Source organism: Saccopteryx leptura, chromosome 4, assembly GCF_036850995.1.
Source record: "Saccopteryx leptura isolate mSacLep1 chromosome 4, mSacLep1_pri_phased_curated, whole genome shotgun sequence".
Lineage (NCBI taxonomy): Eukaryota > Metazoa > Chordata > Mammalia > Chiroptera > Emballonuridae > Saccopteryx > Saccopteryx leptura.
This window is the reverse complement of record NC_089506.1, coordinates 223,888,644-223,916,266: the sequence shown is the minus strand read 5'-3', so window position 1 is coordinate 223,916,266 and position 27,623 is coordinate 223,888,644. Positions and strand designations below refer to the sequence as shown.

General features: G+C 50.1%; 1 protein-coding gene across 2 annotated transcripts in view; it reads left to right on the top strand.

The window, feature by feature from the left end:
* The window catches only part of IQCK (IQ motif containing K), a 67,878-nt gene extending 42,923 nt beyond the window's left edge, over positions 1-24,955 (top strand). For both annotated transcript variants that reach the window (XM_066383506.1, XM_066383505.1), the window contains 2 exons: positions 9,598-9,709; positions 24,268-24,955. In XM_066383506.1, the coding sequence (XP_066239603.1) occupies positions 9,598-9,709; positions 24,268-24,386 (231 nt within the window). In that variant the 3' untranslated portion in view covers positions 24,387-24,955. The remainder of the gene's footprint in view (positions 1-9,597; positions 9,710-24,267) is intronic.
* The last annotated feature ends 2,668 nt before the right edge of the window (positions 24,956-27,623 follow it).

Genomic DNA, 27,623 nt, shown 5'->3' with positions numbered 1-27,623 from the left:
TGCTGGAGGAGAACAGAGAAAGGCCATGTGGAGGAGAGGAGAAGCAGCCAAGATGGTGGAGTGCTGGAGGAGAAGCCAGTTTGTGCAGAGAGAAGGAGATGGGGAACAGAGGTGAATAAGGCTAGTGAGGTTAGAAAACTTTGATTCTAGGAAACTCGGATAAGTCAGTGGCTTTGGGGAGCCCTGAATGGAAAGGGAAGTGTTTTCCCACTGTGTGTATTTCTTGCCCGCCAGGTGCAAGCTAGGATTAAAGCTAATGGCCCACCAGTTCTTGGCTCCGTTGTTTCATTACTGACTGTCCGAATCTAATGCAAACCTGCATGGGCCAGGCGGCCGTGATGGTGGCCGCGGCCACTGGCTGTACAGGGGGCTAAGGTGAAAGCGGTGAGGTGTGAAGGTCAAGCAAGTAGGCTCTACAGTTAGATCAGTTCATTCGCTCACATGAGCTCACTAGTGTGTATTGAACACCTGCGAGGTCCAGGCAGATGTTGTCCTAGACGCCGGGCGTGTGCAGGGAGTGAGACCAAATCTCTGCTGTCACAGAGCTGCACTTCTGTGAGAGACCATGAGCAGATGTAAATACAGACATAAGCAACAGGTGTATCCATTAACTATTGTTGCAACAGTGCTACTTAACAAACGACCCCAAAACGCAGTGGCTTACAACATATAGTTATATTTACGACTTCCATGTCTCCAGATCAGCCGAGTGTCAGCGGCTGGGGGGCGGGGGGGGGGGGCAGTTGGGTGCTGTTTAGTTGTGTTCTAGGCTCCGTCGTTCTTCTGAGATCAGTGGGCTACCAGAGCCATGTTCTCTTTACAGCAGGGCTCAAAGGGGTGAGCGAGGGCACGCACGGTGAGTCTTAGGGCGCAGGCCGGAAGCCAGCACGTCCCTCCGTCCCTCCGTCCCTTCTCCGCACTTCCCACTGGTCAAAGCAGGTCTCGTGGCCACGCCCACCCTCCATGGAGCTGAGAGGTCGACTCCTAGCTGAACGTTATCTGCTACAAATAAACAGCGCAGAAGAAAAGACAGGAAGCCGAGGGCTGGACGAGAAGAGCAGAGGCGGCTGTTGTAGAAGGTGGGCCTGGTCAAGGGTGGCCCCTCGCAGAAGACGCCATTCGAGTCGAGATCTGAACGAGGTTCGTTCCAGGCAGATGGACGGCGCGTGCGGAGGAGGCGGGGTGCATTTGAGAACCCAGCCGGCACGGCTGACCGGAGCGAGCTCGAGAGGCGGGGAGGTGGTCAGGACCAGGTCCTGGGGAGGCGAAGGGGAGTTCTCCCCAGGACGCTGGACCCGTGGGATTCATTTTGACGGATGGCGGGGCTTTAAGCAGAAGAGTGACGTGATCCGACCTGAGGCCTCATCAGGAAACGAGTGGTCAGCCTCGCGTCCACCGTGAGTCCCCAGTGATTCCCCACCTCCCCGAGTTCACATTCCTGGAGAGTCCCTTCCCACAACGGGACCGGGGTTGGTAAGTGTGGCCAATAAATGAGGGGGAAATAGGGCATGCCACTTCCCAGATTAGGCTATAAAAGACTCAGTTCTCATCTCCCTCTGTCTGGGGTCATTCAACTCGGGGGAGCCAGCAGCCCTGTCACGAGCGTCCCTCCAGAGACACCACCTGGCAGAAAACACTGAGGTCTCTAGCCCTCAGAAACTGTATCAGATAATCAGTGTCTTGTCGTTTTAAGCTGCTACATTGGGGGGGGGGGGGGTGTCTTTATTATGCAGCAATGGAAAGTCACACGGGCTGCTGTAGGGAGAGCAGATATCAGGAGGCTGAAAGGGAAGCAGGAAAATATTATTATAAAACTTCTGAAATTATGGCCGTGGAAATGGTATCGTCTCCATGTGGAAAATGGTTGGAAATGCATAACCCAGGCCCGCCCAGACCTCCTGAACCAGATCTAAGTAAGAGTCTGCATGCTCCAGCCTGGATGGCTCCAGCCTGGATGGCTCCAGCCCCTGCAAGCTCGGGCTGCAGGTAACAGCCTGGGTAGGTCAGTCTTGTCTTACAAACCCCATGACCTTCCATAAACTAAAAAATTTTCCCCAAGCCTCAGTTCCCTTTCCTGTAAAATGGGAATAATAATGGTTCTGCCCTCGTAGGGTTATGGGCGACAGTGTAAACAGCACCCCGTGTGCCTAGCACGGAGCCTGGCGCACACGTGGTCAGGGCCTCGTCACCGCTAGCTCTGCTGACTCGATCCGATCTGTGCGTCTTCTCCCCTCAGCGTGTATCCCTGATCTTTTCCTCTAAGTATTCCTTAATACTTTTATCTCCTGTCGAAGTCCTGTTTTTCACAATGTCCTTGAGCTAAAGAGAAAGTCTACGCCCGGCACGATTCCAGCGGCCTCCCAGAATGAAGGAGCCTGTTTCCTGTCATCAGCTCCCAGGCCCAGTTCTCTGGGCCATTTTCAGAGCCACCCAGGAGGCCAAAATAGGCCACAGCACTATAAATAGTGAGAGTGGGCTGCCTGGGCCCAGCTTCCCAGGACAGGACAGGCCCTGCCCCTGCCCCTGCCCCCTGCCCCCTGCCTCTGCCCCCTGCCTCTGCCCCTGCCACTGCCCCCTGCCCCCTGCCCCCTGCCCTCTACCCTCTGCCCCCTGCCCTCTACCCCCTGCCCTCTACCCCCTGCCCCCTGCCTGGCCCTGGAGTTGTTTAAATATGCTCCAGGTTGTATCTGTGAGTGGATTTTTCCTTACTATGCCCAGAAAATGCTTTGGCAACTTGCCAGACTGTGTGCAAAGCCCCTTTTTTTATTTGTTCAATCACAACATATCCCAAATATGTAAAAACAAAACAAAACAAAAAAAAGCTGGTCAACCTAACTGCTAGGAATAAACTGAAAACTGCATATTAGCAGGGCGGCTGCGTAATCTGAGGGCGCAGTGTGAGGTGAAATGCAGAACCCTTACGGATGGTGACATCAGGGCTCTGAAACAAGTGCCCCTGAGGCCCTGGGGCCCCGACACCTGGTGCCGGCCAGGCTCCCAGCTTCCCTGCAGTCTTTCCCTTGAGAGGGCTGACCCGTTGCCCCTGGAAGGCCCCTGCTAAGTCTTAGTGACTCACAGCCGCAGGGATGGACCACAGCTCTCGGTTTCTGTGGTCCCGTGGGTGGCCCCTCGGCTGGAGGCCGGGCCGGGCTGGAAGGCGTCTGGGGCCTCGCGGCTGGCTCCTGGCGGAGACACTCCAGTTCTCCGCGTGCCTCTCCTCCTGCGCTGGGCCACGCCCGCTTTCCTACGAGACGGAAGAAACACTCCTGGAGGGAGAGAACGGGGAGCCTCTAGCCTTCCTGAGGCCTCGACTCCAGAACTTGCCGAGAGGCCGACCTTGGTTCAGGAAGGGCAGGTAGCCTCCCCCGCTTCCCGAGGCCCCAGGGGGCCATGAGGTAGTGGGGGGCCCAGCTGGGAGTTCTCAAGCCCTAGCTGGCCCCACGGCTGCATAGAGAGCCGTTCACATACAGACTTCGGGGCTCCGGCCCCACGGTGTTTGAGACAGTAGGACAGGAGTGTGGCCTGGAAACTTGCATTTCGAAGTAGTTCTCAGGTGATGCTGAGGCTGTTAGTTTGGGGACTAGGAGAGGCCTTACGTGTCCAGAGCAGTGAGTGGCTTTCAGCCTCGACTGTACATTAGACACATCTGGGCGGCTGTGGCCACATACCTGTCAGCTCTGGGCATTAAGAGTAAGGGAGAGATCAAAGCATTTTGCAGTAAGTAATACGGTCTTTGGCAGAGCAAACTTTGCTCTAATTTAACCCTATAAATCATTGGGAAAGTCACTGAATACCTTACATGCTTTTGCAACTTAATCATTTCCTGATTATCTGGGTAAAGCAAGCACCAAGAAAAGCTAGATGTGCTTTCTCTCCGTCTCCAGCAACTGAGCGGTTGGGGGAAATTCCATGTATCCAGTATGGACTGCAATGTGATACTTATCAAATTCCTACCTGCAACTACATTAATACGTTTACTATTAAAGGGACTTAAGTTAAAATAAAGTAAGTCTCGCTTCCAGGGAGAAGGCCTTTCTGCAGCCGGCCTGGGAGGACCACCCCCCCGGGAGGCAGCTGTTTCGTGAGTCACGCAGACCTGCCTCCGGACCGCACGCCAGCAGCCTCGATTCTGACTTTTAAGGGTTTGCAAACGATCAGCCGGCATTGACTAAGTAAGAACTGAGACAAAGCGGGACAGACGTTGGGGCAGGAAGTCTTGTCACATTGTTTCTCCTTCAGATGCTCCTCACTGAGAGCAGGGTTTCCTAGACTTTTCCTTGGGGCTCTTGCTAACCATGCTGAGACTTGGGTCCATCTCACATGGACCGACTCGGTAACGATGAGGTAAGAAACTAGGATTCTGATGACAGCAAGTGCCCTGAGTGATCTCAATATTATCAGGTCGGTTTAGGGAATGGTGTTAACATAATCATCTTTGCTTCATACGGAGAAACGGAAGAGGCAATCAAGGGAGCTGGTGCCACAGTTCCAGTCCCCACTCGCGGAGAGCGAGTTCTCATCTCCCCTCGAGGAGAACAGCAGCGGGCCCACGGGAGCAAGCCGACCAGGTCTGGCCCGTGCTCGTTTTCGTGAGCAATGCTTTATTGGAACACAGCCATGCCCATTTAAAAAATAAAATACATTTTTTTTCCCATGGCTGCTTTTGTGCTATGACAATGTTGGGTCCTGAGGAGAAGGACTCTATGACTCATTAAGTGAAAAATGTTTGCTATCTGGCCTTTAACAATAAATGAGTTTACTGATGCCTGGATAAAAGACATGACTTCAGACCTGGGGACACTTAGAATTAGGACTAAAGCCCTCAGTAAGTATGAACTCAAAAGAAATCCGTGTTTGTGGATGGAAAAGGCAGATGAACGTTCCACGCGTCTCTTCCCAGGACCAAACTGGAGTTATAACTACATTTAAGAACAATCATCCTGAAAAACCAACTTCAGACTAAGTGAAGAGCAGTCCATAACCAAGATTTCCCAGAAGAAGCCACATCAAGACAGCTAGGAAGGGCGGAGACACGGAAAGGGCCGTGCCCACATCAGGAGCCAGCGGGCGGCCGAGGGTCTGAGGGACTCTCGCCTGCAGGGAGGTTTTCCCTGAGAGGGGAGGGTCCTCGCCCCAGTATGGGAGCCCCAGCCTAGAGCACCAGAGCCTAGAGGAGGCACCCACACAGCGGGGAAAAGAGGCGAGGTTTCTGTCTGTGAGAAAGAGACGGGAGCTCTCAGAGACACAGGCATCCTCTTAAAGGGTCAGCACAGAAAATCTCATTCACAGGGTTCAAACCCACAACCTTGTTTTGGGATGAAGCTCTTAACCAACGAGGTTAGGCTACCTGGCCAGGGCCCCAGCGTTTGTCGCGAAAGATCTGAGAAGAAATCATCACACTTACTTACAAAAAGAAACTGGAATTCATGAGCGAGTTAGGAACTGAGGAATTCATGAGTAATTCATGAGGTCATTGAAAGAGGTTTTGCAAACATATATTTCCTTTATGTTGAAATCCACTTTTCTTGGCCTGACCCGTGGTGGCGCAGTGGGATAGAGCGTCAACCTGGAACGCTGAGCTCGCCGGTTTGAAACCCTGGACTTGCCTGGTCAAGGCACATATGGGAGTCGATGCTCCCTGCTCCTCCCCTCCTCTCTAAAATTGAGCAGATAAATAAAAAAAGAAGAAGAAATCCACTTTTCTTAAGTATAAAGTCCTTCGGTATAATCACTAATATTTGAAGTCACGGCAAAGACACAGTGAGAACCTTGTACGGGACACCTCACACCAGGGGGGGGGTCCACTTTGTGAGCCCAGCTGAGTCTTCCCAGCAGCTGCGGTACAGTGTGGCTTCCTCCGCTGCCACGGGAACACCTCCAGAGAGCGGTCCCCAGAAGGCCGTTGTTGCTACGTTTCTATCTGTTTTGCCAAGAAGCAGGGAAGATGACTGACAGGAGAGGAATTCGGAAGTACGGGTCTGTGCCGCCTCCCTCTCCTTCCCTGCCTGCAAGCACCACCTCGCAGCAGCCCGTGCCTCTCCATCAGCTGAGGGAGGCAGGAAGTTACACAGTTATAAAGTCATTCACATACTCCGTAAACTGTAAACCCTTACGAGGGGGCCTCACTTCCAATTGTATGAATCATTGACCCCTCAGCCCCTCGACTCCAAGTCCTAACGGGAATGAAGGACACAACTTCGGAGCCGAACCCAGACGAGTCTCGTTGTTTTATTCATTGATTTAAGAAACTGCTCAGGCGGTGAGAGCCTACTGCACGTCAGGCAATATCTCCCCTTGCTTTCACACCAGCCCGGTTGGAGGAAATACTTGTATTATCCCCATTTCACAGACGAGGCAATCAAGGCTCAGAGAGTTGAAGTAACTCGCTCAAGGTTTCTCAGTCTGTAACGTGCAGGGCGGAGATTCAATGTCAGGTTTTCTCATCCGGAGTTGTCTCTCTTAACCAGCATGGCACCCTGTCTTGGCTTTCCTCGGAGTGTTATATTAAATAATTAGGAGCATTTGATTGGCCCATGGACATTTTTTTTTTAATATAAAATTTACATCCAAATACAAGAGCTTTCTTCCTGATCTTACTCCAAGGTCAAGTGTGGAATAACGTCTATCTTACTCAGAATGTCTATCTTGGAGGGCAGATGGACCTTGTGTGGTCATTTAAAAAGAAGTAAAAATAGAGAAGGCCTCATAAGGGAGGGTTTGTTTTCCAGGGACATTGTACCCTGTGGTATTTGCTGATTGGCACAACCACCGCCATTTAACTCGGTTTCCTAATCATGACAATAAAGACTGGAATTAGCCCAGTCCAATGGGTGCGTGCCTGCCCCCAGGGCTCACAAAAGCCTTCTCCCCCGGTCCAGGCTTTCCTGCTGATGAGGACCCAGCTGACGAGGCTGCTATCTCTAGCTCCCAACAATCCAGTCCAAAGAAATCGGGAGTAAAGAGTGAATGTCCCCCCCCCACACTAATTTCGCTCCCTCCGTGGTGGCACCCACACTCTCGGGGCCCCCTTCCCTCCAAACTTTCAGAATACACCAACTGTGGAGAAAGAGTTTGACTAGAATAACTTACGGTCAACTCACCAATTGCAATTAGTGTTCACCTTTCTTGAGCAATTCAGAAGATCCTTTGGGTTTATTCTCATAAGGGTATTCGTTGTCACCGTGCAGAAGTGTGGGGGGGTTTGTGCACTTGGGTCCCTAATACACAGAAGCTTGTGGGAAAGCCGTGTGTAACCTATCTCCGCCCCTCAGAGGGTGTGGGCTTGCTCAGACCACAGCTGATAACCCTCCTCCCAGAGCAGAGACGTGGAGGGCACCTAATCTTATGAACAGGACACTTTAGAAAATACAGTGAAAAGATCGGTTTGTAGCTTGGAAGATGGTGGGGATTAATTACTTCACCTCCTCTGGCATTCGTAGAGGGCTGTTTGTACCCTCTGACATTTGCAGAACTATACACTTTGTATCTATGTGTCATTTAAAAATATGTATCTATAAATAAATTTTATGTATCTATAGATAAATTATATTTTCTATTTTTGAACAAGAGTAGCTTTCATGTTCAGCTGGATACAGTCTTCTTTGTTTTGGAACAAACATTAATAGTTGGGGTTATTTTTTACATTTTAAAAAATTTTATTATTCTTAAAATTTATTGTGTGAACATGGATTCAAGTGACCCAGTCAATATAACACCCTCACCCCCCAACAACATGCCCCCATTACACCCCGTTTACGCCCCTCCCTCAACCTCCCTCCCCCCTTCCCTCTGGGATTTGCTGTCCTGTTATCTGTATCTGTGTTATGTATATATATTGATAATTTCACTAATCCCTGCACCTTCTCTGATCCCACCCCCTCACCCCCCTTCCCTCTGGAACTTGAAGTTCTTTGGAACTTGAAGTTAACTTTCAAAATAAAGGTGACGCACATCCAAATACATGAAACTGCTCACTTTCAGTCCTGGAGCCCCCACGAGGAGCGCCCCCCAGCCGGTGTGGCTGCGGCTGCCTGAGCCTTTGGCTGCTCCCCCCACCCCCGTGTTCTGCATCAGCCAGGCCCATCCACACACACACACACACCCCGTCTTTGCACAGGCTGGAACTCCACTACCTTCTACCCCCTTCTCCCCACGGCTGACTCTAGTGCATCCTTCAAAAACGTAGCCCAGAGGTCACCTCCTCCATGAAGTATTTCTTGACTGCTCAGTGCCCATTTTGTGTCTCCTGCACCCACTAATTTCCTTATTCTTACCACACTTGATTGATCTGACTCCTGCAGACCGTGTGCCTCTTACTAGACGCCCTCGAGGACAGCTAGACCTGTATCCCAGCTCCATTTCCTAGCTCTGTGACTCAGCAAGGTGCTGAGACTCAGTCTCCTCGTCTGTAGAACGGGGATAATCAATCCTGCCTTACCGGTGATTAAAATGTCTAAAACGCTTAAACAATGCCGGGGATACACGTTTTCAGTAAGTAGGAGCTATCGTAATAACAGAATAAAAGTAACAATTACAATCACCATTAATTATCTCAGTATTCCCAATGCCTAGCACAAACCGCAGTGTGCAGTAGGCAGTCAGTAAGTTGGTGTTAAACAGAACTCTGGCTGGTACATCTGAACTCTGCTGTCCAGTATGAGGCCACCAGCTACAAGTGGCTGTTGACCACTTAAAATGTGTCAGTCCAAGTTGAGATGTGCCGTAAGTATAAATACACACCGGATGGTGAAGAATTAGCATGGAAAATAGAAAGTGAGATTATCTCATAATTAATGTTTTTTATATTGATTACATGTTGAAATGATATTTTGGATCTTTTGGGGTAAATAAAATAATACTCTTTAAAAAAATGTCACCAGCTTGTTCTTACTTTTCACAATGAGACTGCAGGGAAATTTAAAATGAGATATGTGACTACATTATATCTTTGTGTGACATTTCCATGGGGCAGCATGGATTGAGACTGCTCTCCACCTACTGTGAGAATTCCACATCTCCACGCAGCCTCATTCATGCTCAAATTCTATGTGAGTTTTAGTAGAGAGAGTGCATTTAGGATGAAAAATCTTATCAGATTGGTTTGTAAGGAGTTTTCCATGCAGGGTTAACAAGCTGGGGTATAGAAAAGTGGAAAGAGGCCCTGGCCGGTTGGCTCAGTGGTAGAGCGTGGCCCGACGTGTGGATGTCCTGGGTTCGATTCCTGGTCAGGGCACACAGGAGAAGCACCCATCTGCTTCTCCACCCCTCCCCCTCCCCTTCTCTCTCTGTCTCTCTCTCTCTCTTCTTCTCCTGCAGCCATGGCTTGATTGGTTTGAGCAAATTGGCCCTGGACGCTGAGGATGGCTCCATGGCCTCCGCCTCAGGTGCTAAAATATGGCTCCATTGCTGAGCAGCAGAGCAACGCCCCAGATGGGCAGAGCATTGCCCCCTAGTGGGCTTGCCACATGGATCCTGGTCAGGGCGCATGCAAGGGGTCTGTCTCTCTGCCTTCCCTCCTCTCACTATTATAATTATGAAAATTAAATACATTGTTTTTTAAAGTGGAAAGGGGTCTAAATCTTTGTGGGGACGTTTCAGGTTCGCTGTGACCCTGAGATTCAAGAACTGCGTCAGTGGCAGAGGAAGCTGCGTGAGGACAAGCACATTCGTGAGCGGGTCAGAGTTTTCTGGGCCAAGCAGGAACAGAAAGGTTGGTGGTTCGGTTTGACTCAGAGCCTCACCTCCGGAGGTCCTGAGCTCGTGTTTCAGGGACGGGTCCCACCTGCCGTTTGAATGTCGAGGCTCAGCACAACGGGTAAAGCACTGGGTTCTGGAGTTGACCAGAGAGATGGTCATGGAATTCTTGCACTTCTATCTGTGTGACACCGATCTAGTCCCACGTGCAGAGGGGGACTAACACGAGCACCTGTCTGTGTGGTTGGTACAGGGTTACAAGAGAGGATCTTTAGAACAGGTGCCGGCACAAGGTCCCCGTCGTTAGTGTTGTTGAAACACCTGTGTGCTCTGAAACAACGTCAGGTGAGACTCTCGGCTCCTGGGGGCTCCTGGGGGCTCCGTGCAGGGGCCGTGTGTGTCTCTCTCGTCTGGGTGTGCCCAGGCCTGGCAGAGAACCTGGCATGCAGCAGGCGGTCCGTGCCTATTTGGTGGATGGGTCCCTGGGCTTTACTTGACAGATGAAGAAATAGAGACCCAGGAAGGTCGAGGGACTTGCCCAAGGTCCCACAGCGGGTGGAGGACCCCGGGCGGGGCTCCTTTCTCTGTTCAGTGGCCTGACACACCTCCGAAGGGGAGACACAGAGAGGCAGGACCTCTCTTGGGTTCACCCCTCAGAACCAAACCCCAGGAATCGCCTGAACCTGCATGTCGCTCGTCTGATTTCTTACGACCTGGGCTTTGGGTTCTTGCTGTGTGTGTTTGTGTTGACTGAAGCCCCCAGGGTAGGAGTGAGGGACAGCCTACTGCCACCAAGTGTCCCCTCAGGTGTCACCAAACTGAATCGTTTGTTAAACTGGAGCCCTACAGAGTCCTTCCAGGTTTACAGCTTATGAATCCGGGTAGCAAGGAGGTGTAGAAAATCAATCCCCCCAGCCGCGGTGACGCCATAATCAGACCCCACAGTTCTCTGGTGAAGCGCTTTGAAAATGAATGGTCACTATATGCTAGTCCTTCTCTACATTTTCAATGAAAAAAAAAAAAAACAGAGTAATTGCAAATAAAAATGGTGTTTTGACTTAGTCTAAAAAGCCCATGAACCCATCTACCCATCTGTGTACAAAGCCAGCAAAGAAACCTATTTCTTCAGGGGGTGCCGCGCTGTTCTTGTTGTGCTCTGGTATTTATAACATGAATGCACTTGGCCAAGTTCATTTCTCTGAGCAACCTTGTTGCAGACAGGAGGTCTGAGGGAGAGCAGCGTCAGCTGTCAGGGTAGAATCACAGTCATTTATAACCCGTCTCATGTTACTCTGAGTCAGAAGCCGTCCCAAACAGGATTTTCTTCCAGGGCAGACACTGGGCGGAGTTATCCCTGAGTCTCCATTCATCGGGACAGTTGCAGGAATAATTTTAAAATGTTTGTGACAAGATCTCAGCCCATATAATCCCAAAGAACATGCCTAAGACATTTTTGAGATGTGGTCAAACATCCCTTCTCGATTAATAGCGTATTTTTAGCTTCGTATAGTCAGTAACAGTTTTAAAATGTGCTTTGTAACTAAATATCCATATTTTATTTGGAAATCTAGTGTGGGTAAGAAGAAAGAAACCACAGAAATTGTTCCCATAACATCAGATTTTGTATATACGTCTGTTCATTCTTTATAGGTGTACAAGTACTCTTTTTTATTTTTATTTTATTTTATTTTTTGACAGAGACAGGGAGAGAGTCAGAGAGAAGGACAGAGAGGAACAGACAGACAGGAAGGGAGAGAGATGAAAAGCATCAATTCTTCGTTGCAGCTCCTTGGTTGTTCATTGACTGCTTTCTCATATGTGCCTTGATGGGGGTGGGGGGCGCCTACAGCAAAGTGAATGACCCCGTGCTCAAGCCAGCGTCCTTGGGCTCAAGCCAGCGACCTCAGGGTCTCGAACCTGGGTCCTTCACGTCCCAGTCCAACGCTCTATCCACTGCGCCACCGCCTGGTCAGGCATGTACAAGTACTCTTTAAATGACTTTATCATTTCTTGGTATTTTAAATAAAGGGAGTGAAGGTGGTTTATCTGTCAAAGGAAATAAATAATTTACTTTTAGTTCTTTACCTATTTATTTTCTATCTCCTTTTCAGAGTGGTTTGTAATAGCTTATAGAAACTCATATAATATGGTTTTTTTAGTAAATGTGGTAATTATGTTAAGGAAAAAATTAAAAGTAGGGGAAAAAAATAAAGCCACTACATGTAGTAAGCAAAATACTCCAAAGCCTACAAGTGGTAGATTTCTTAGAGACCAAGCAGGAGCTAGAGTCTGTAACACTATGCACGGCGTCCACAACAACAAAGAAAATAAGCCAGTTATTCAGGATACAGGTGGCCTTTCCCTAATCCACTATTCAGCGTGAATAATAACTTCAGAAATGTTTCTGCTATAAATAGAAATCCTGCTCTGAGCTTCCTAGAAGCCACAACCACGAAGGAAGCACACTTCTTCTTGAGCTGACTTTTCCCGCGTAAAGAGGACGCCCGCATCCCAAGGGGCAGAAGCCCACGTCCTAGGCTGAGGGTCTTCCCTTTCACCCCAGGGGGATCTGTCACATGGTCAGGCCGGTGGCCGAGGCCGGGCAGGTCCACACTGGACCCGGGCAGACGGTAGAGGAACTGCGGAGCCAGAAAGCGCTGGGCCGTTCCCGTCAGAGTCTTGCAACGACGACGCAGGAGCAAAGAAGCAGGTGGGAACCACTTCTCAGGGAAGCCAACAACAAGAGGGCCCCTCATAGCGACGGGCAGGCGGTCCACACGCGGCCCTCCGTCCTGGGGGCAAGCCCCCGCCGCCTCACATAGACTACACACGCGTGGCCCTGCCGTGTGCTCACGCACTCGTCAGGCGAAGTGCGAGCCAGCGAGCCCAACACGGCTGTCTTCCCAGCACGCGCCCAAGGGCGACTCTCTGAAATACAAGCTGGAGCTCAGAGGGGGCTCAGCACTGGGACATCGTCGCTGCCGTGTGGCGTCCCCGCCTGCCAGCACCATTGCCGAACCCTTAGTTGCCAGATCTTGCACGTCTGCAGAGACCCGTGACCTTCAGAAAAGCTCTTAATTTATTGAGCGCCAAACAACACCCATGACGCATTCGATGAGTATAAACTATTGTTACTCCGATGTTTCATGGGAGGAGACTGGGTCTCAGAGAGTCAGTCCTTGTCTGTGTCACCCAGCTGCTGAGTGGCAGAGCTGAGGAAATGTCGAACTTGCCGCAACGTTTGACTGACCCCCTTGCTGTTTGCACAGACCTTCGGTCCTTCTGTGAGCAGGAGGCTCGGGGGGAGGACTGGAGTTCACATTCTCTGAAAGTGAACCCGGGGTTCAGTGCAGAAATGGGGGCTGCACAGGATGGACCCTGCCTCCTCCCAGGCGATGCTCAGAGTGAGAAGCCAGCCAGACGCCCACGCCGTGTATGATTTCACCCCCAGGAAACGCAGCGCTGGGGGGACGTGGGTGGTCCCAGCTTCAGGGCACGGGGTTTCTTTTGAGGCTGATGAAACTGTTGTAAAACTTGATTGTGGTGATGGCTGTACCTGACTGTGAATACACTGAAAGTCATTAAAATACGTAGGTAATGAAGTCATTAAAATATGTATGTAATAAAATCATTATTATGGCATGTGAGTTATAACTTGACAGAGCTGTTATAAAACTAATAAAAATGAAGGCACAAATGACCTCATACTCAGTAAGGTAAATACTACCCAAAACTAGGAAATAAGTACTGGAAAGGATGTGGAGAAACTGGAACCCTTGTGCACTGCTGCTAGTAAGAATGTAAAAGTGTGCAGATAAACAGGCTCCTTACAGAATTAAAAATGAAATTACCATCTGATCCATCAACTCCACTTTGGGTGTATACTCACACACAAAAGCAAGTATATAGTACCTTTGTGTGTGTGTGTGTGTGTGTGTGTGTGACAGAGACAGACTCAGAGAGAGGGACAGATAGGGGCAGACAGGCAGGAAGGGAGAGAGATGAGAAGCATCAATTCTTCACTGTGGTACCTTAGTTGTTCACTGATTGCTTTCTCATATGTGCCTTGACCAGGGGAGCTACAGCAGACCGAGTGACCCCTTGCTCAAGCCAGCGTCTTTGGGCTCAAGCTGGTGAGCCTTGCTCAAACCAGATGAGCCCACGCTTAAGCTGGTGATCTCGGGGTTTTGAACTTGTATCCTCCGCGTCCCAGTCTGATGCTCTATCCACTGCGCCACTGCCTGGTCAGGCACAAGTGTATATGTTCATAGTCGCAGAAAAGGTGCAATTAATCCAAATGTCCGTTGGTGGATGAAAAGATCCCCTCCCCAAATCATCCAGCTTGGTCAACACTCTATGGACAAGGTCCGTCTAAAGTAAACAGAACTGTTTCCAAGCAAGCGGACAAAGAAACAACGGGAAAAATATATGTGTATACATAATATATAAGTGGACAAAGAGAAAAGGTCTCCTGAATGCTAATAGTGATTATCTCTAAGTGGTAGTCATAGAGGCAATGGATAGGTTGATTGATTTCTGCCTGTTTCGTTTTCCAAAAGAAAAACACAGGTGACTATTTTTTGTTTTCTAAACAGCAAAGGTCGTTCACGTTCACGGTGTGCTCACTAGGAGGCCGGCAGGAAGCCCAGTTCTAAGGGCTTCCCTGGCAGTCACTCATTCTCCACTGCAGCCCTTGGAAGTGGGTCTCCATTCTGTAGATGGAGAAGCAGAGGCACAGAGAGGTTGAAGAATGTACCTAGGCCCACACAGCAAGGACGTCGCAGAATCAGGGGGCTCAGCTCCGGAAGTCCGACCTCTTCTCCACTTCATTCTGCTGCAATGCACTAATGTTATTTATGGAGTTAAAATGCGGGGGAGGCATCGACTGGTGTTGGATTTCCTAAGAAACCCGTCAAGATTCAACCTCTGATTAAGTTTCAGGGGAGGGGGGGGGGTGTTGCCCGTGTTCTCTTAAAGCCGTTAGCCTGTTTTAAAGGGCGATGGTCCCACCTGTCTAGTGGTCCTGCCTTCTCTCCGTCGACTCATGGCATTTACCCTCAGGGTCTAAATATAGGATCCGAGCAGCTGAAGATTCTTGCCAACTTTCAGATTCAACTCTCATTAGCCCGGGACCTAGACATTTTGAAGGTGTAGACAGATGGAGCTTGACATTAAAGACAGACTGATTCCTTTTAAAGTAATTTAAAAATCGTCCCTTTGTCAAAGTGATACATTATCATTATGAAAATACAGAAAGGTGTCAGGAGATCAACCCAGCATGTTGTCACCGACAACACTTCGGTGTCTAAGAAGGCTTTTACAGAGCTCCTCCTTTGGACTCATCTGCGTAGGAGGGAGGTGAGGGAGATGGAGTCATTTGCATACGTGCGGCTGTTTCGGGGTGCACTGGAGTTCCCCTCATTTGCTTTTCGTGGCATCTGGAGACTTGTCACTTAAGAAGTTTCAAAGGGACATTTGAAGACGGCCAGGGTGAGCAGCTAATACTGGCAGAAAGAGTCCTGGGCGTGGAGCCCAAAGAGTCACATTCAGACCTCGCTTGGAAGCTTCCTAGCTGTGTCTTTGAACGAGGCACTTAACCTTCCTGATCTTCCACTGTTCTACAAGCCCAGTTGAGAGACCAGGTTATCTGAGTGTGAAAGACTTGAGCTAAAAATGCTCATCTACAAATGCTCACTGGCTGTGTGACCTTGAGCAGTTCCTTAACCTCTCTGTGCTTCCATTCCATCATCTGTGCAATGGAAACCGTAACATCACTGACTCCCACAGAGACCCACAGGAAACAATGTGTGTAACGTGCCTGGTCCAATGCCTCACACACATTAGGTGCTCAGTGATGATGGACGGCTGCTATAAAGCATACACTTTTTACATCATATTTTTCCTTCTTGTGGATGAAGGTGAACTCAATTCATGGGTTGCCGGAAGCATTTTAAAAGTGAAAGAGAGAAAATAATCAGGATGTGTTTCTTGTATAATAAGGATGACACTAACAGTGAAGTTTTTGTTTCAGAGGTGTGTGTGTTTGTATACTGTTTGAGAAGTGTAAACTGTACTTCATCTCAGAGGTGACAGTTTAAAGATATGGAAACCTCTGGATTTGATCAGGTTATAAACTTGGGTCCTATGATCTTAGATTTTACTTGACTTTGTCAAGGAGGTAGCTCTAGGAAATAGCAGTATTAAATGCATTTTCTGTATAAAAATGTGGTTTGGATCAGACTCCATTAAATCTTTTTTAAAAATAAACCCCCACATGAGAAAGGTTATTGAGCAGGTCACGCAAGGAAGAATGTTACTTCCCCTGAGAAAAGAGCTGGCTTCCTCCTCGACTTTCTCTTTGTCCCGCCTGCCAGGGACCCGAGTCAACTTAAAGTCCGTTTATAGCCACCTCTTCACTCTTCCGGTTACTGCGTCTACATTCTCCATTTCTCTTCAGACTTGGTGTTCTTTTTCTCTATTTTTATTAACTATATTTTGTTGTAGAATGATCTCAAATTCTCTTGGGGAAGAAGCAAGCTATAAGTACATTCGGGAAGAAAACAGGTATTTGTATTATCTGCAACACAGAGGTCGTGAGTCTCACGCGGGATAATAAATAAGAAAGAACACTGACCACGGAGAGGCCCGACCCAAAGGGACCTGTCACCAGGGCACCTCTGACTCAGCGCAGTTGTGAGTTTCATCAGCTTCGTGGAAAAGGAGAATCGTGCTTGGCATTTTGTTTTCACAGAATTTTTAAAAGCTAAGTCTCTCCTTAACTAATTTATAAAAGTATCATTTGCTTGTTGTGGAAGATTGAACAGGCACTCTTTGGTGGATTTTTGTGTATCTCAGTTCACGTATTTAAATATCAGGATTACCCCGCACAGCCTGACCTGAGGTGGCGTGGTGGGTAAAGCGTCAGCCTGGAATGGCGAAGTCACCGGTTCGAAACCCTGGGCTCGCCCGCCCGGTCACGGCACACACAACAAGCATTCAGTGAACAACTTACGTGAAGTGACTACGAATTGATACTTCTTGCTCCTCCCCCCCTCCTCTCTCTGTAAAATCAATAAATAAAATCTTAAAAAAAAAAAAAATTTCCCTGTGCAATGAGATCCACAAGGAGCCATAGGAAAAGAAGCAAGTTTTCTTTTCTTTTTAAAGTTTTATTTACTGATTTTTAGAGAGGAAGGAGAGAGAGAGCGAGAGAAAAGGGGGTGGGGAGGAGCGGGAAGCATCAACCCGCAGTAGTTGCTTCCCCTACGTGCCTTGACCGGGCAAGCCCAGGGCTTCGAACCAGAGACCTCAGCGTTCCAGGCTGAAGGTTACGCCCACGGCGCCGCCCCAGGTCAGGCAGGCAGCAAGTGTTGAGGTCAGCGACGGACGGACGGACGGACGGACAGACGGGACAGCGGGCGTGGCTGGAAGTTAGTGGTGGGACCTGGAGGCAAACGCCTGCCTCCCTGACACTGAAATCTGGGCGTTCCCACGGAACGGCAGCCGGCTTTCTGTCGCTGGAAACGATGTCCGTCCTTTTCACAAGCCTGGAGGCTGAGAGAGGGCTTGGGGCTTACGAAGGAAGGAAGCCGGAGTAAGGTTTCATTCATCGATTCAACAAAGACTGACTGAGCACCCGCTCTGGGTGTGGAACCAGACCTGCCAGGTGCTGGAGGTAGTGGAGACCATTAGCCTGTATACCTTGCTCTGCCGGGACCTCGGAGTCGGGCGGGAGAGGAGATGCTACCCCAGCAATCACAACAGCACCCGACGACAGACTCTGAGGAGTGCTTCGTAGACGTGCAGGGCTCCCCAGGACTGTACTGAAACAGGCCCCCCTAACCTGAGGCCAGCAGCGAGCTAGGTGCTAACCGGTGTGAGCAGCAGCCAGGGCAGAGTCCTGAGCGGGGAAGGGGAACTGGAGGAAACGGGAGTGATGAAGGTTGGATAGGAGGTGAGAGAGGAGCCAGGACAAAGCCGTGGCCTCCGGGCCTCCTTCAGGACCGTGGCCTCAACCCTTAGAGCAGCGAGCATCCTTTAGAGCAGTGCTGGTCACCCTGGTCCCTCCCGCCCACCAGTTCCAGCTTTCATGGTGGGCGGTAGCGGAGCAACCAAAGTATAAATAAAAAGATAGATTTCACTATAGTAAGTTGTTTTATAAAGATTGATTCTGCCAAACTTAGCGAAAATCCGACATAAAGTACTTGGTAATTATTATTATATGCTTTAACTTACTGTAACTCTGCTTTATAAATTTTATAAAGTAAAGTTACTTTCCTACTTTATAAATCACCATGACTGTGGAACCAACCGGTGGGTGGTTAGAAAATTTTACTGCTACCAGAGATACAGAAGTGGGCGGTAGGTATAAAAAGGTTGACTGCCCCTGATCTAGAGGGTTGTAGCTGGGAGCTGGCAGCGTCCGCCGGGCTTTGTAGAAAGACAAGGTGTCTTCGGTGGGGAGGGAACGGATGGTAGTGATGATGGACTGAGGAAACATTTACGGGATAAAGATGACATGGGTGAGGTGAGTCATGTTTTCTAAGAAGTGGTTTCTAAGAAGTGGTTCTGTTTGCAGGTACGTTTCTCCCTAAGTTAGCGGTGGAAAATATCCCTGTTCTACTTCCAATATTCCAGGAAGCTTCCTGTTAGAGATATGTGTGTGGTTTAAACTTGGGATGTTACTTTCCATCCCATTCTTTTAATATTTGATAACGTTTGGTTTCTTAGTTCTTGGGGTTTCTTGACTTGAGCCCCGTCTGGATTCAAGATCAGGAGTGAATACCACCCCATTCCTCAGCGCAGATTGAAATGGTTTCTCAGTTAGTTATACACTTGTTACAGGAGCTATTTCAAAATAAACTGAAGGGTTTTTTGTCGTTGTTGTTGTTGTTTTTCCATTTAACTTGCAGGCGGCATTTGATGTACCGAGGCTCTGCCAGTCTGAACTGGATGAGAGCTGTTTATACTCACAGCTCATGCGAGATGCCTTGGATATTTCTAAAGGTCCCTGGCGGCGGCAGCAGCTGGGAATGCAGAGAAAAAAAAAAAAAGTCCTAAGACATGACACGGCTCGCCTGTGTTCATTCACAGCCCTGACTTACCCGGCTTTTGAAAACACAGATTTGGAAGGGCGTCCTCGTGGACGGTAGCTGCTTAAACCGCTGTGCTGAGACTCCAGCCTCAGTACAAGTTGGCTAGCTGAGCTAGGGAGCTGTCCTTATCAGCTGGAGCGTACTAGTAACTATATAAACACATACAGATATCACTGAAACTTGCCCGCAGTATTTGAAGAATATTTGTTTCAATGTTTGATTAAATGTAGCCTCTTCACCCGTTTTCCTAGGGTCACCCGCACTACTTGTATAATGATTTTGCTGAGCATCTACTACGTGCCAGGCAGCGGGTTACTACCTCACCTCATTTCATCCTGGCCCTCTGCTGAGCGGGTCGCCTTTCTGTCCCCGTGGTGCAGATCAAGGAGCTCAGGTTTGGACAGGTGGAGAGACTTGCTCCAGTGCCCGCCGGTCGGTCAGTGACTGTGGGATTCCGAACCAGACCTCTCTCAGCATCTGAACCGCTCTGGGGACCTGCTGCACACTTTGCTTCAGCGGCTTCCTGCCCTCTCAGTTTTCCTTTTATTAAGTGTCTTTTTTTTTTCCTTCCTATTAATCAAGATCCTTTCCGGGTTCAAAGCTTGATAATCCTCGTGATGTTGTGTCAATGTAACTCATGTCACTTCCGGCACCCAGCGTTCCTGTGGAAAAACCCTGCCTTCAAGAAGACTTGGCGAGCTGACTTTAGTAACATTGTTTAGAAGCCAACAACAGAAACCATAATGACTGCACCTTCGGGACTGTCAGAGTTGTCTTAATAATGCTTGGTGTGTGGCTCCCAGATTGGTTCAACTTTCCTCAAAATAACGTCGCAACCCAACATCCGGCTCTGTCAAGAAAGGGAGCTTCACTCACCGGGCTTCTGATATTTACCCTCACATGTCAACATTTATTTTATTTTAGAAAGGAACTCTCCATGCTTTGTTCTCCACTCCATCACCACCTGCCCGCCTGGAACAGGAAGGGATGGGGCCACCAGGCGGAGGAGGGAGGCTCGTAGCATGCGGGCCCTTCTCACAGCGTCGCATCTTCTGTAATTCAAGCCGGAGGGCTGGCACCTCTCTCTCCGGGCTTTTCTGCCCTCTCAGCGCCTGTGGAACTGGCGGGGCACCAGCCTGCCGAGGAGACAAGGACAGCACAGGGGCGGGAGGCCACGGCCTGGATGGTGTTGGAGGCCAACCACAGGGATGCCTGTCCGCTCGGGGAAACCAGGTTGTCTTATCCATCCTGCCGGCTGCCTCCTCCTTGGCTCCCTTCCTCCTGGGTACCCACCTGTGCAGGGCTCTGTTCTGCCAAGACCGGGGCCAAGCCACTAAGGAGAAACTGCATTGCCTTAACAGTTTTTTAGCAAATTATATATAATATATATATATATATATATAAAATTATATATATAATTTTTAAAAATTATATATAATATATAATATTATAGTGTTATATAAATATATATATAAACACACACAATATGTATATATTTGATAGAACAGGAGGACACAGGAACATCATCTTTACACTGCCCTGAGGCAATCACTTTGAACTTTTTTTTTTTTAATTTTTTATTTATTTATTTACTTTTTTAGATTTTATTTATTCATTTTTATTAGAGAGAGAGGAGAGAGAGAGAGAGAGAGAGAGGGAGAGATAGAGAGAGAACAGGGGGAGGAGCAGGAAGCATCAACTCCCATATGTGCCTTGACCAGGCAAGCCCAGGGTTTTGAACTGGCGACCTCAGCATTCCAGGTCGACGCTTTATCCACTGCGCCACCACAGGTCAGGCCACTTTGAACTTTTAGCAACGTCTCTGGGTGATACTTCTGTATCTTTAACAGATAGATATGCTTTTAGACACATTAGCTACCAATGTTCCTGCTACGACAGCTGAGAATTAGCTCGCTTACGTCCCCTCTCCATCCTCCCAAAGCAGTTCAAATGCTCTTTTTTTTTTCAAATTGATTTTTGGACGGGGGGGGGGGGGGGGGGGGGTGATGAAAGAGGGAGTGAGAAAGAGGGAGGAGAAGCAGGAAGCATTTACTCGCAGTAGCTGCTTCCTGTATGTGCCTTGACCGGGCAAGCCCAGGGATTTGAACCGGTGACCTCAGCGTTCCAGGTCAGCGCCTTCTCCACTGCACCACCACGGGTCAGGCAGATTCCTTTGTTGGTTGACTCTATAGTTTCTAGTATATTGCCCTGTGGACTTCTTTATATCACAACGGTGACTAGAACACACAAGTATGAAGCACTCATGTGACCACCATCCCAGTTAAAAAAAGTAGAGCGCTGTCTCTTCCCCCATAAAGTCACTCACCTTCTGTGACCATGGGTCTTTGCTTTTCTGCAGCCTTCTTTTAGTTTTTAGATGCATCCCTCCACGACTGGATTTGCCCTAAATAGCGCCACGCGGTAGGTGCCATTCCCCGCTCTGCACCTGTCCATCAACCTCGGTGAACTTATCTAAACCGACATGTGTCGCAGTGGTCCACCCACGGCCACTGCTGTGTGCTCACGATTCAGGCTGACCACAGTGTATGTATCCAGTTAGCTGCCAATAGGCATCTCGTTTACTTCCTGTGTTCTGCTGGACGTCCTAGCTCACACTGCCCAGTGCACCTAGGCAGGGGTTTCTCTCTCCGGGGGACAGATACGGGAATAAAATGTCCACACTGGGGGGGGCGTGTGTCCTTGGATTCACTGGACAATGCCAGTTTTCCAGTGTGACCGCACCAGTGGACGTTTCCCAACCTCAGAGATTCTGACTTGATTGGCCAGGGTGGGGCTGGGCACTGGGGAAATTCCATCGTGGGGTTCCATCGAGTCTAGTCGTCTCTCAACTGTACGGTTTGTGGGAAGTTCTTAGCACCTTTTCTCTGCTTTCCCAGGCGAGGTCAGCGTGTGGGCGCTAGGTGAGAAACATTATCGAGGCAGGGACAGGAGTTGGTTAAAATACGGAGACAAAGACACTCAGGAGAATTCATGCTTCAGGCCGGGTTGAGGAGCTAGAAAACACAAGGGCTGGGAATCTCTCCCGGGAGCCTGCCTTCCCTTCACGCCTGTGCTCCTGCGTGTCTGTCTGCCACTTGCAGGCCCGAGAGAATGCCACTCAAATAGCTTACACTTTGAGACACTGATAATCTTCTGAACCACTCCGAAGGTGCTTAGAGTTCTGTTTCTTTAAAGGAACTCCAACCTCGGTTTGAGCTTCTCAACCCTGGCTGAAGTTAGCAACATGGGACAGCTTTGAATCAATACTGATGCCCGGGCCTCAGAGCTGTTACATGGGAACATCTAGGGTGAAACCCAGGCACCAATATGCTTAAGGAGCTACCCAGATGGTCTTTATTCTATTATTTTAGAGAGAGGGAGGGAGAGAGAGACGGGAACATCGAGGTGCTCCTGTGTGTGCCCTGACTGGGGATCGAACCCACAACCTCTCTGCTGCAGGATGGTGCTCCAACCAACCCAGCCATCCAGCCAGGGCTTAATTTTTATTTTATTTTATTTTGTTTATTGTTTTTCGGAGAGACAGAGAGAGGAAGAGAGAGGGTGAGGGAGAAGGCCAGCCTGTGTTCTGTTGTTCTGCTCAGTTGTGCATTCATTGGTTGCTTCTCGTGTGTGCCCTGACCGGGGATTGAACCCATAACCGTGTCATTTTGGGACGATACTCTAACTGACTGAGCTAACAAGCCAGGGCCCCGGTGATTCTTAAATGCAGCCGTGGATAGAGAACCAGTGGTCAGGGATCTCACACTTGAACCAGCACCCATCACAGTGAGCAGGAGGGCTTGTTAGACACACAGGTGGGCTCCCCGGGCAGCTTCTGACTCTGTGGGTCTGGGATGGGGCCCCTGAATTTGCAGTTCTAGCAGGCCCCCCAACCACACCTGTGGTTACCCTGCATGCTGCCCGGGGGGACCGGAGCAGCCGTGCTGAGCTGCTCCATCTGGCTGCGTGCTTCCTCCTTCCTCTGCATCACGCCCTCAGCCTGGTCGCTGGGGACTGGCAGGTGCCACAGCTCGGGAATCCGTCTCCCTCAGTCAGCCGCTCAACAACACCCCCAACCACATCACGGTCGGAGGGGACAGGGGGAGCACTAACTGTGGACGGTGCATCGGGTCTGGGAAGGACGGTTAACTGTCATCACCCAGAGGGTCTTCATTGTGATGACCCATGTGGCTTCCAAAGACGTGGCACAAACAGAAATACACATTGAAAAATGTTGTTTTAAATGTTCCCATGATCACAGGCTCCAAGGATTGAAAATATTTTTCTGGTTTGAGTTATTAATAGTGATTAGTCGCTAAATAAATACCTTATAAGTTTTGATAGTTATTAAAACAGAAGATAGTTATTAAATGGAGACGCCATTTCACATTCCCTGTTTGGCACCTGGGGTTTTCACATGCTGGGAAGGGGCAGGCGGGGAGGTGGGCCAGGGACCAGTGTAAACCCTGCAGCCACAAGTCCACACGGAGCCGCTGAAGGTCTGGAAATCGCCTTTCTTGGAAGAAGCCATGTCCCAGAACCCTGGGGGCAGGGGTCTTTGTGTAGCCGGAGTTAGAGACTGCTGGCCGGGTCTGAGGGCAGCCTGCAGGCCACCTCCTCCGGGAAGTGCGGGGCTCCCTGGGACGGTGACCTCACTGCACCCTGGGCAGGGGCCTGGCCAGTGAGTGCCCTTGCTGGGAGGTCAGGACTGAGTCCAGGAGAGTGGGCTGGCCCTGAAACATCTGTGCCACACGGCAGACACCAGCTTTCTGTTTGAACATTGCTCTCCACGAAACAACCGGAGCCGTGACCTTGCTCAGAATAACCCTTTAAGGCACTAACATCTGGGCCGGCACCTGGACACCAGCAGCAAAGACATTTAAAAAAAAAAAAAAAAAAGAGCATCTTTTCCAAAAGGACCCCCTCCCCCTCCCACCAGCCGACTGGGTTTCCAGTTTGGGGGGAGGGGCTGTCATCCGTGGGGACAGTTTTCCTCACAAACAGTGCCAGGCTGTGTTCTGCTAACCTTCCTGTTTGGCTGATCCAGGAAGTCACCAGGATCACATTTGTGTCCAGACCTTGAAAGAGTAAAAAAGATTCTCCTCTGACCTTGGATTGACCCCACTGCTCTCCTGAGTTTTAAATTGGGGGGGGGGGGGTTGGAGGAAGTGACAGACAGGGTTGAGTCAAGGGTCTGGAATCTGCCGTCTCCGGCAAAGCCCACCAGCACAGCACACTCGCACCTCCTTCTGAGCTGAGTGGCCGTGGACACCACCAGACGCGGTCTGGAAGCTCCAGGTGCCACCGCTGGAGCACAGAGGCCCTGTGTTCTTCCCCAGGGACCCGGGGGCCAGAACCACGTCCACGGTGGCTCTGCTACAACTGGCCTTCTGCACACACCAGCCTGCTTGGTTTCCACATGACAGGTCTGCCCAGGTATGTAAGGCAATCCTGACTTTCTCTTTTGCTTTTTTTGCAGTAAAATCTAAAATGGAGGAGGAGGAAGAGGAGAAGGAGGAGGAGAAGGAGAAGGAGGAGGAGAAGGAGAAGGAGGAGGAGAAGGAGGAAGAGGCTGTAGCGAACATGGCCGCACCTTAGCCGCTGCTGGCATCCTCCCTTCCAGCACCAACGACCCATTCAAGCAAAATCTCCAAATGACGCTTCCCGTACTGTTGTTTTCTTTAATGACTAGATTTCGTCCCGTGAATCCAGAACCTTTTCCACGTAAGGTAGGGTTGGTGGCAAACATCCTGAGTGCGAACAGCTCTGAAGTGACCTTAGTAAGAATGTACGAGACTCAACTTTCCGCAGTAACCCTAAATTCTGTGCTCTCCTCCGTACACTTGTCCGGTGCTTGCTTCAGGAATATTCTATACCAACCGCGATTAAGATGCACAGTGAGTGCTGGTTCCAGATGGAGAGTCCCGGTTACCAGCCTCCCACCTTCGGCCGCTTATAAAAAAAAAGAGCCATATTTAAATTTAAGTCCCAAACCTCTGCAGCGGGCTCTAAGTTTATCTGGGGCATACTATTCATAAAAAAGACACGACAGTCTGTAACCGTTTCCAGAGGAAGCTGACCTTGACTGGTACAGCTCCGCCAACAAGATGGGTCACTTAAACCCAGACGAGGGCAACAAAGGGTTTTTGTTTTTTTAGGTTCCAAAATGTAGCAAGCTCCCCGTCATTTGTCCTGTGGCTGGTTCCCTGTTAAATGGGAATCCCCCCCCGCCCCCCCCCTTCAAAAAGACACAGACTCGGCCTCCAGGCAGATCGGAAAGCCTGGTGCTAGGATTGACCAGCTTCCACACATCTTAAGTAAATAAGAAAGCCTTTATTTTTTATGTTAAGAAGAACAGCATTTGGAAAATAAAACCCATCTGCCCATGCTTTACAATCTGCAGTTATTTGTATACAGTCCTGTCTAGTCCGCGGTGATTGTCTTGAAATTTTTTTTAATGATTTCTTTTCCTATAAGTATGCAACAGTCAGCCAGGGGAAGGTTAAGGTACATTATAAAACGCACATTAATACATTTAATAAATACATATTATCTATCAAAAACGAGCCTTAGCTCTTTATCGATTAATAAAAAGCACCTGCAGAGAATTCCTGTAAGCTGGTAGAATCATGGCGTCCTTGGATTACAAAAGCCACAGTGCTCCCTTTCAGTTGGGGTTCAACGCAGCGCTGGCTAATGGGGAGGAGGACCCCCCCCCCCCGACATCTACATCTGGCCGGTGGGCGCTGACAGAATCCGAGCTAGAAGCACGGGGTCCCCCGGTCCCAACAGCAGGAACTGGACCCCGGGAGACGCGCACAAGCGCCCAGTTTGCGGGTCAGTCTCCAGGGCAGAAGTCCAGCATCTAACGACCGATTGTCTCTCATTAAAAGGGGGACACTAGTGGCTCTTATAGTCCAAAGGTGATTTTGATAAGCGGACACAGAAGGACTTGTGCTTACAATCAGGTGTTTTGTTTTGTTTTTAATCACAGAGGCTTCCCTTTCCGGGTTTTCTCCCCTAAAGAAATCTCGTTGGCATAAGCAGAGGTGCCATTGCATTTTGCATTTGAACTTGTTCCATGGGGGCAGTTGGCTGCCACAGTCTCTTGGCAAAGATGTCTCTCTGTCCCCTTCGGGTGACAGCCTTGGAAAAGTATCAGTTCTCCGCACTCCCCGCTCACTCCCCATCCCTGCTGCCCACCCGCCCGTGGGAGGGCGGCCAGCCCCCTTTCCCTCCTAGAGCCAGAACAAAACCAGTCCCAGAGTGCCATCACGCATCCGAGTTTAAAGAGAAAAGAAGGAAAAACAGGTCTCACTAAGCAAGGCTCCCCGTGGCTCGAAACTGGGTCCACTTCCGTGGCGGTCACACGTTACCTCCGCTCGTGGCCACTTATGCCGAGCTCACCTCACGTGCCGGGGCCACCGAGAGCTTAGAAAGCGGCCGGGTGAACGACGCCCCCTCTGCGAGGGGGCTCTGGCCGCCCGAGTCCCAGGCGGGGTCAGGGGGCTCCGAAGGACTCCAGGGGTCGGGGGTGAGCGACCATTTCCTGGCACAAGAAGGTGCCGCGCAGCTGATTTTCACCGGCCTGGACGCAGGTGTTCAAAGATTTTTTTTTTTTTTTGTATTTTTGAGGATTCTGGGTCTGCATGCAGCCACCCCCACCCTGGGCCCTAACTTCTGTCCCTGCCTCCCCAGGTTCTCGGTCCTCACAGACGACGGGATTCCGCGGCTCTAGAAGCAAGCGCATGCTCGGGGCAGGGCAGGCAGCGGGAGACCAGGGCGGGGCGGTGTTCTCCCAGCATGCTCCCCCTTCCCCATGCGTGGTGACAAGGGATGCGCTAGCCGGCGGATGGAGAACCCGGAGGAGGGACACACCGGGCTGGCTGGACTGGCCTTGGTCACCCCCGGGCTCTGCCAGGCTGGGTGGGTAGGTGGAGGAGGGGCGGGGCTGGACAGGACACAGGAGAGACTAGGGCCTCAGGAAAAACCAGGTTTATTAAAACACACTCAGCTCAGATACATTAGCTTATGAAGAGGTCGGTTCCCCCTCAACAAACACTAACCTTTTCCATTTTCCTTAAAAGGTTAAAGGCTTATGGGTTGTTTTACAGAGAAAAAAAAAAAAGCAATATCACGATTAGAGTGTATGCAAAAGGCTCCAACCTCCTGTATACATTCCGCGTGGTCAGGGGTAAGACTCTTTCGAATCGTTAGTGGTTATGCTGGCCAAACAGTGCAGAAAGGTGGCGCTTCGATGGCCTACTTGTCTGAAATGCCAAGGAACCAAGGAATGACTTGCTGAGGACAAATGGAAACCATGACAGACAGCGACAGGCTCTGGAGAGCCAGACCCCTTTTCTTGGATGTGCAGAAAACCATTTCCAAAACGGACCCCACTCACTCCAAAAGCAGCAAGAAAGCCCCGAAGGCTCCACCCCAGCCTGGAACTCCCACTATCTCCACGGAAACCCTGCAGAACTCACTGCAGACAAGGCGGCTGCCACCTCTCCATCCTGGGGGGCGCCCCTGGGACACCCCGCCACGGGCACCAGGCTGTCACCTCTCCATCCTGGGGGGCGCCCCTGGGACACCCCGCCACGGGCACCGTCTGGGAACATCGGCTCTGGCCCCGGCCTCCAAGCTGGTGGTCCCGTGTTAGCCTCTGGGGGGGGGGATCGGGGGAGGGTCCGGAGGAGTGCTAGGAAGTACCAGGGGAGGAAGAGACAGTCACGGTAAGGAGATGCGGCTGCCCCCAGCCAGAGCGTGGCTATGGCAACGCCAGGGAAGCCAGCGACTTGCTTTCCCGCCACGGACGCTGGTTCAGAGGCCACC